Source organism: Centruroides vittatus, unplaced genomic scaffold, assembly GCF_030686945.1.
Source record: "Centruroides vittatus isolate TY-2023 unplaced genomic scaffold, ASM3068694v2 contig_367, whole genome shotgun sequence".
Taxonomy (NCBI): Eukaryota; Metazoa; Arthropoda; class Arachnida; order Scorpiones; family Buthidae; genus Centruroides; species Centruroides vittatus.
Genome location: NW_027122190.1, coordinates 849,986 through 859,880, shown reverse-complemented (window position 1 = coordinate 859,880; position 9,895 = coordinate 849,986). Strand labels below are relative to the sequence as shown.

Here is a 9,895-nt window from a genome sequence, read left to right as displayed (position 1 = left end):
TGACAGAGGTGAATTAAAATAAAGTTTTCTAACTGATTTCGCCAATACTATTTTCGATGGTGGTATAATTTCTAATTGTTATTCGTCTCGTGTCTTATTCTGTATTCATACGCCATTACCGCATAGTTCACGTTCGATACGAGATTATGTAAAGCTATGGATTTCAAGTAGGATTATGAATTTTACTTAATAAAAAATACTTTAATTATTTATCTTTATGTCCATTTAGAACTGTTTTAAATTAAAAAATGCCTTTGCTATCAGTCTGATAATGCGTAAAGACAACACATTTGATACGTTAATTTTGAATTACGTAGACAAGCACGCGCGCTTACGCGCTCACAATCACAGAATTACTCAGATTTAAATCACATATATAACACATTACTATTGGGTTGAAGTTTGCTGCATTAGTTAATGTTCCAATTGGTTCTTAGAAAACATGAATTAACATAAGCACTTCTTTAATATAGTAACAAATGTAAAGATTTTCTATTATATACAATTATCTTTAGTTTCAAATGCCATATACTGAACAACAGCTTTGACTAGTTCTCAGTATGCTGTGGTACTCAAGAATTATTCAATTATTATAAAAATAAAATGAGTAACTCATTTGTGTAACTTATCACATCTGCAATCAACTAAGTAACAGCACTAGAAAAATTTTCTGTTGTTCCTGCCACAAAAGCTTGAGAAGCACTGGCTTATATTTACTGATTTTGTATGAAACTTATGAAATATCAATATCATTACCATCAAAAATAGTAATAGTAGATAAACATCCTTATTTTAGTATAATTCTTGTTTCCCCTGTAATGAGATAAAACTGGATATAGAAATATAATCCATTTAACACATTATTATTGGTGTCTTTTTGTTTGGAAATTGGAAAAATTTGTATTGTATTCCTGCTTTTTAGTACATAAAAATATCATTACACAAGTACACAAGCAATACACTAGCCACTTCCGACATCATACCATGGTTAATCTGCTAATGGAATGATGCTGGGAGAGTTCTATAGGAAAAATGGTCCGTATTTAGATGTTAGACATGAGGAAATCAGAAAACTGCATGGTCGGGCAACAGTCTGCCGGCAGTCGGTGGGATTATCCAATTAGCTGTTGGTGGGCCTTTTCATAAAAGGTGTTAAATATATTATACGTATAATTTCGAGAACACACTGCATTGTCGTCATTTCTCGCATTAAACGGGTCCGATAATTTGAAAGCACGGCAGAGTGCAAAAATCATAAGACAAATTTAAGGTTTAGAAAACGGAAGTTTAATTACGTATAACATGAGTTTTTCCTACAGTGCCTGTTACACAACTACAAAATATATGCAAATCATATTTTAACAAAATTTTGCTGATATAAAGCACTATAGGCATTTTAAATACACTGTCTATAAATTGTGTTTTTATTATAAACTTATACATTTTTTTTTCTTCTATGAAGCAAAGCTTAATAATTGAAAATAAGTTACATTATATATATATTTTTTTGTTTTGATCAGATCTAAGGAAAACAAACGATGGATTTTACACTTTCATTCATTGCATTTAGTTGAGGTATATTTTTTAAAACAGCTTTAAACATCCTTGTATATTCAGAGTATGAAAAAATAAATACTGTATTTAGAATGGATCAAAGTAAATTATAAGAAAAAAAAAACACACATTAACAATGCAGTTTTTTGGGAAACTGAAAGAAATAAATGGAAGCGTCGAAAGGAAGATAGGATTAAACATTAATCTGATCACAGTTTTTATATTTATATATATTTTTTTTAAGTTCAATTATTAATTCCCAAAATGAGTATGGTGCTTAATTTGAAAAGCTTTTTATAAAATTTAATGTTCAAACAAAAAAAAAAGAAAAAAAAATTTACCTCTCTTGGAGGATTTTAAAGTAACAACCACAAAAACATCTCAGAGTCCATACAAACAGAAGGTAAAAATTGAATTTTCAGATTAAAATTTACAATCTTGATAAGCGTTAAACTTGAATTCATTGCTGTTGATCGTTATTATTTTTAGCTAAGGAGGTTTAAAAATCAATTAAGTGTGATAAAAAGGTGATAATGAAAGTTTTGCTATCTGAAATTTACAAAAAAATATAATAAAATTCCACAAACCATTAATTGTAAGGCATAGTTCACATCCATTGTACAAGATACATCACATCAAGAATAATGATACTAACAAATAAATCAGTCAAAATCAGGAATGTGTTTGTTATAAATGAATCGTACTGACGAGCAATAATGATGGTGGCAATGTATTTATTAATTGTTTTTGCTTTATATCTAATATATATATTAAAAAAAGTATGGAATCTAATCAAATGCTTTCAAAAAATAAACCCTGTTCCCTAATATCCTGCATAAAAAGAACTTCTTAAGTCACAAAAGGGTCCATACCCCCTATAAAATGTTATACTTAGCCCTGATTTTAAACATACAACAACGTAAACGCGTATAAAATTAAACTATGTGATTGTTTGTAAGCACTTTGCCATCCGCTACCCTTTGGTCTGATAATTTTTCGATTTGTGTCGGGTATCAAATGAGAACTGACACAACTAGTAACAAGGATATGAATGATGACCGATGAACGATAGAAAAATAGCTCGAGGTTCTGTAAATGTGTGTGTACACAGACCTTCATTCATCTGGTGTAAAAACAAATTATTTTCAGGTCACTGTGCCAAATCTTCAATTCTGGCCCTCTTGCTTTCGGGTTCTTCGTTTTCTTGGTCTGTGTCGTTGGCAGTGCTCTTCGGAGTGATCGAACTCCTGTCGGTGTTATCTTGATTCTCTTCTTTATCGGAGTGACTCGTCTTTGTGTCATCGACGAGCTCGTCTGCAGACTTCTCCTCTTCGTTTGAGGCATCATCTTTTTTCTCACTCGCATGACCATCTTCATTACCGTTGGGCAGTTCGGGTTCTTTTTCCACCTTTGACTTTGGCATATTATCCAGAAGGGACGCCTTCAATTCCCGGGCTAAGTAATGCGTCCAAAGAGCCAATTCCACTTTATGAGGATTCCACCTTCTCTCAGAATCTACAATTTTATAAAATGAAAAGTTAAAAAATGAAGTTAAAAAATAAAAAATATACGTATATTCTATTACCAACCTAAGCTGTTAAGACGATTAGTGCAGACTTTAATTTTCTCATAATAATTTAAATATTCTGATAACGTGTAATCGGTTCCCTCGACACCGGGGGTCGACAACATGCTCTCGTCGGCCATGTAAGGTACATGCTCTGGATATGCTGCGGCTAAAATTGCTGAAGAATAAAATATATATTTAAAAACATTGATATCAGAATGTTATTAAGTCAAAGTATTTTTAAAAATACTACCAGAAGCGGATGCAGGTCCAATGCCTTTAAGTGAAGTCAGTGCATTGATGGCACTAGATATTTTTGGTATTCTCCTGAAAGCTTTTTTACTGATCTGAAAGACTGAAGATTCCGTGTTAATTCGTACTAAATCTATAAGACGAGGTCGAAACTTTCCTCTCTGCAAAAGGAGTAATTAGAAGCATTAAAATGAATGGATTCTATACAAATTCAAAATTTGATTAGTATAATTAAAAAATTGCAAATGCTTTATCATAAGCTTTCTAAACATACATATACATGCATGATGATAATTTTTACTATCATCATCATCACATTAAAAATTTGAGTGTTTCTCAGCACAAAGATAATAAAATATGGTGCAACTGATACCACTGCCAAGTTTTTCTTTAATTAATAATAACAAAATATCAATCTCAAACAGTTTCGGATGAAAAACCTGCCCAACACAAATATATTGTAAATGATAGCAAGCTTCTCGTTAAGTCATCCAATTTATTTAAAAGATAGTTTTGGAGGACATTTGCTAATTTTTGCTTACCTTGTACTCCTCACTTTAGCATTGGTCCTTTCAGTATGTCCCAAACTACCATTATACATTAAGTTTTATATCATTTATGTTTATATTCAATTTTTTATCAAGATTATATCACCACTATTGTAATATTAACTTTAATATATTATTGTTTGGTAAACAGTAAAAACTCTTATTTTATTTTTTAATAATTCCATGTCTAACTCATTAGAGATAGAATTTTCAGATGTAATTCCAGATGCACGATCAATAGTTAGGACTCAAATTATTACAACAGAGAATTTGTTACTTTATCGCATCCTATTATATAAAAATTTTAGCAATGATAATTATAAAAAAACATGTTATGTAAAAAGGCATTTTGGTAAATTGGTTATATAATAAACGTTACATTCGAAAAACTTACGATCAATTTCCATTTAATGATCTGAATAAGCTCTTCGTGAGTTATGTGAGGCTCTTTTCTTGAGTGAATTATTTTGGGTAATTGTTCTTGATACCTTTAAAAGAAAATAAGTTTATTATCTAAAACTAGAAAATAAAAAAATAAAATATATTTAATAGTACGTAAGTTATTGTAGACTGTAATCATAAAAATCAATAGCATGATGTTTTTTCCCAAGTAACAATCTAACAAAGTAATCAAACTTAAATCTCTTAAGAAATTTAAAAGATGATGATCATTCCTTAATTTTAATTCCTGCCAGAAATTAATTTAGGATAATTTAAAATAGAAATGAAGCAGAAGAAACGGCTTACTAAATTTATAACGAAAGATTAAACGCAATCTGCACTACATGGTTATTACATTCTCAAAATAGTTTCCCCTCGTCTTCAATAGTCTACTTCACCTACAATCATATCAAAACTATGTTTTTCTGTTTTGCAGTTTCGCTCTCAAATACTTTTGGAATTGCTGGTAAATGGCACATCCTTTCGTCAATATTGCATTGCTTAATAGCCATTTTATTGTTTTATCCCATATCATTATATGTTATGTAGAAAAAAAAAACTGATATTGCTATTATAATAAGTTACTAAAAACAATATTTGAAGCAGCCCGGTGATATTTTAAAAGCACTCAAGAATGCCAATAAAAATGTTTGCAAATCCTGCATCTTCTAAAATGAATTTAACTCGGCAAAGTCTATTTGTGTCTACAAAAAATCTTATAAAAATTTGAATGATGAAACATGAATCTATATTAAATTGATCAAATAATCTTACAATTTGTAGATTTAAAGGTAGACTTTCTGAATGCAGAAATGAATCAAAACATATTCAAGATCTATTTCGTATTACTTTAGATGGATAACGTACAATTTTCACGTAAAAAATTGAATATATTTTGAAATACAAAACTGAACCCATTGTTCCCAAACAAACACAATTAAAATATTTAATCAATGCCATTTAAGCAGGTCTTTATCTCAAATAATGGAAGAATATTTGGCAGCAAAGCTTTCAAATTAACGAATGCCGCTAAATCGGTTTTCCTCATTTATAACATTTAAATTTTAATACATAATACTACATCCTGCCTTGTAGTTATTACAATGCAGTTTGCAAATTGTAGACAGTATTTGCAACCGAATGTCTGCCCGTAACGGTCCAATCTTCCACAGAGAAAAATCTGCCGGCCGCAAGCGGAATTAATTCAAATCCGACTCCAAATTAAAATAAATCCACCACGAAACAAGCACAAACCTAATTTCTAAAGCCTGTTTGCTTAGTTTTTTCCCCCCTTACTTTTTTAAACATTAAAATGGATCTAGAATCCCACAGCAACACCCGACCCACTTTACATTCACAAACGATATGCGTGCGGAGGACAAAGCTAATAAAAACATAATGGTCCGCAGAGACAATGGCAACATTTGCACGCGCCAATCTAGGATGGGAGGGAAGAGAAACCCCTCCTTTTTTAAGAAGCCATAGGGTAGGAGTGGGAGAAAAGGCTTCAATAATGCACCAAACTCAGACTTTCATCAGCAGGAAGAGATATTTGCTAACAGTTCGCGAAACATGACTAACACAGGATGTTTCCTGCTGAGCATAACGGCAGAAACTCACGTCAGAGAGGGAGAAAAACTTTAACAATGGCGGTACCTCCCCCTCCGAAAAGAAGGAAGGGAAAAAAAGAAAAAGAAACGCGAATGTAAATAGTTAATTATACACAAATTCCCACAGGATAAAACTCAATTAGACTCGATCTAGTTCTCATATAATTATCCTGCTCCCTGGGTAACGTCACGCCCGAGTCACGTGACCGGGCCGACGTCTGTTTTGCGGGAAAGGGAGATAAAACGCAGCGAAACAAACATTTATCGAACATTTTCTACAGACAATTCTGCTTTAATTTCCACAGAATGCTTTATTGATTGCAGCCGTTCCGGGTTAAACCGTGTTGTTGTTCCCCTTTGCCAGGCTATTCCTGGAAATGGCCGTGCTGCCATCTAGCGAGAAACCGCTGGTTTAAAGATTTAAAAAAATAAAAATAATAGTAATAAAAGGGGGGAACTGCTCCAACCTTTGGTAAGGAGAAGAGCAGGACACGTGTCGACCACACAAATTATACCGGACAAACGGTGAGAGCGCGGAAGTTGTAAACCTCACTCGGGGCAATCGTTATACTTCCATAGAGGTCGCCCCGCCCGGATACGTGACGTCCGTTCGACGTCACGCCTGACGCTTCGCTTCTTTCTTTTTTATTTCGAAAAAATGAATATCGATCGGGTCAACAAGTTTTTGTTCCCCATCCTCATCGAGTGAATCGCACGTCAGAAAGATTAGATCAAGCAGCAAGCAGCGGCAGCTGTAATTTCTCTTTTTACCGGCAGATGTCTTTCCCTGACAATCAATAAAGTCGACAGAATGCCAGAAGGGCGTCGTCGGGAAGTTTCACAAACCTTGTACAGTACATCCAATTCCGAGCTTTATTCTCGGAAATAAAAAGGGGAAAAAAAAGCCATTTCCATCAAGCAGACCTGTCGTAGAAATAATTATTACAGCGGCAACAAAACGTAGCATTTTTCTATCCGACGGAGGTATAAATCAATCCTCTACATCTCCATCTCTCCCATCCGAAGAGGAGGAGAGCGGGGGAGGCAAAGCTCTAAAAATGCATCTTTCCAATACTTATAAACACATCAAAGCAAATTTATCCCCCTCTACTTCGAAACAATTCAATTTACCGGCATGTCTAGCAACGTTACCATAACTGCAAAAGTCAGCAAAACTTAATACTTTGCAGTTGCACAGTCAGTTGTTTTCATGCAGATTATGCCAAACCAAAAAATATTTGGGAAAAACTGGCTTTCGGAACCGGTCGGGATCCCGCCGGATGTCTCCTCGGTGGACGGGTTAATAATAATATTTAATTTACTCCGGTCATTATTTTATTTGGCATTCGGATAAGTCCAGTTAGATAAATTTGTTTTCATTTGGCTTTCTGCTGTGGCAATATTTACATTTGCGTGGCTTGGGAACCGAGGTTTTCAGAGTGGTGCCAGACAACAAGGCATTCTCCACTTTGAAGTAAAATAGAGGAGGAGGAGAAGGCGAAGGAAAAAAAAAAAGAAGAAAAAAGGCAGTCTTGAAATATATCCGACTCCGTTCATAATTGGATTGTCTAACCTGAAACTAATTTGGCCAATTTGCCATTATTAATATTATTCTATACATAATCCTTAAGACAGAGAAAAGGGGACAAAGAAAAAAAATCAATAAAAATTCACCGTTCCGTCTAGATAAACGTTTTTAAGTCTCTCTAAATGATAACCCGAGAGTGCCGCCGAAGAAATATTATATTGAATTTTCTACAATTTTCGAAATTTAATATAATTGCTCGGTTAGGCATTTATAAGTTAAAAATTTAAGCACTTTTAACTATCAGAAATTATAACAAACAATTTGATAAGAGTAATTTTTTTCAGGAATATTTTATCACCAGAATAAACATTGCAGTCAACTATATCAGACTGTATATTAGAGATTTTGCTTTATACACACACAATATATTATATATACACACACATATCATACACATACCCAATATTGACATTATAAAGATATTTGCAATCAAATAACATCACACTGCATAATATTATAAGAAAGAGGATGTGCAATATTGACAGTAGAAGGAATGTTGTTAGAAATTACATTTATTTAGAAAACTTTCCTATTTATTTGCTACATTATGAGGAAATTACCCAGGGAGATAAAATATAAACAATGCATTATCATTGTTTTGGGTTCATTTTGACATAACAGATTTTAAAATGACGTTACGCCAGCACCAAATTTACAAGCAGACTTGATTTATGCCCGATTACTATCGTTCGTTCTTAAACATGCTCGAATCCATTAAATAATACTTTTATCTACCGTTTCTATTTTTATAAAAATCTTTAATTCTGCAAGTAATCAATTTTAAGTATCACACAGAAAAATAGCATTAGAAGTTAAACCGAAGTTGTATTTTATTAGTTAATTACAATATTGTAAGCACTCTGAAAGCAAAAATTGCTGTGCTTTCCTCTTGCATTTTCTTAAACTAATTCAGATGCAAAACAAAAACTTGTTAAATTGATATTCTTTCAAACTACTGGCTCAAAAAATACCTCCACGACTCTATCCACATCACCGGCGAAGCATTCACAAATCCTTAATTTACTTCAGGATTTTTTATTATTATTTTTATATTAATTTGCAAAACAAATTAGCAAAGAAAACAACCATCCGCCTTAGCCAAACCGAAAACACAGATACACGTAGTACCGTTTACCGGCGTATTCCTCCAAAAGAAATTTACCGTCCGCAGAAATATCAATTTTAACCACACAATAAATAGAGCACATAAACGATCGTTGCAACGAAGAGATCCTTTATACCGTCGTCTCGCACGGCCAAATAAGTAGAGCGTATAAATAACGACCCCCATAAAAAATAGGCAATAATGCCAATACAGCTCTCGAGAAATCCTCTCGCCTCGCCCCAGAAGTCCGAAACAATTCAGGAGCATCCGAATCCACACCGCCGATTCCACAGTTCTCCACCAAAACATCCGACCTTAAAGATTTTGCCGAGATTAATCCACAACGGCTTTTTACACCATTGTAAACCGAGAAAGACTCTTCGGGATTAAAATTCAATTTAATCCTGCTCTTAAATATTAATGCTTTCTTTTTTAATATTTATTTATTAAATAAAGCAGTAAAACACCTTAAGCAGATTAAAAAAGTACCAATCTTTTAAGAGTATTTACAATAAAAATATATATTTAATCAAAGAATTAAAGGTTAAAAAAAAACCTTTAATTAAGTAATTTTTCTTTAAAAAATGTAAAGTTTTAGGTCAGTAAATTAATTAAAATAAATTTTTTAAATACTTTTCTAGGTCTCGAGTTGGGAAAAAAAGGGTCATTTGCGGCTCGGATTATTAAAAATGGTTTAAAAAAACATTCTGCGCGTTAAATCGGGGGATTTTTTCGAATTTGATAGAGTTTTGGGCGCCGATAGAGGGATTTTGGAAGCGTTAAATGGACGAAAACGCAAAGTGGAATAGTTTTAAGCGAAACTTTTTGGAAGTGATGTAGACGTAATGAGGCCCATTTAAGGTTAGCTCGGGCGATCGTCTAACGCATATATCGAGACGTGGGACAACGTTAAACTTTTTAATCCTTTGATGGAACGTCAAAACACGCGCTTGGAACAGTCGGGCACAATATAAACAGGATGGGTTTAGAGAAAGATAGAAGCAAAGTTCGGGGATGGCAAAATAGTATATGTAACAAAAGGTGTCCTTGAGACGAACTCACCAAGTGTCGAGACGGACCAGTTCTTCGGGTCCTCCTTTTTTAGTCCTAGTCGATGCCTTGGCTTTCAGTACGTCTTTATACAGAGACAACACATAATTCCACTGTTCGGGCGTCGCTTTGGTGAAAAATACCAAACTAGAATCGGTCGGTTCTGCCATTACCGCCGTC

The 9,895-nt window shown here is 33.4% G+C and overlaps 1 protein-coding gene across 1 annotated transcript; it reads right to left on the bottom strand.

The window, feature by feature from the left end:
• Window positions 1-1,264: 1,264 nt before the first annotated feature.
• LOC136975252 (uncharacterized) lies at window positions 1,265-9,885 on the bottom strand. Its single transcript, XM_067270287.1, has 5 exons — window positions 9,728-9,885; window positions 4,316-4,409; window positions 3,375-3,534; window positions 3,144-3,299; window positions 1,265-3,069 (listed from the first exon to the last, which is right to left on the bottom strand). The coding sequence occupies exons 1-5, from the start codon at window positions 9,883-9,885 to the stop codon at window positions 2,705-2,707; spliced, it is 933 nt and encodes a 310-aa protein (XP_067126388.1). The 3' UTR covers window positions 1,265-2,704.
• Between the last annotated feature and the right edge of the window lie 10 nt (window positions 9,886-9,895).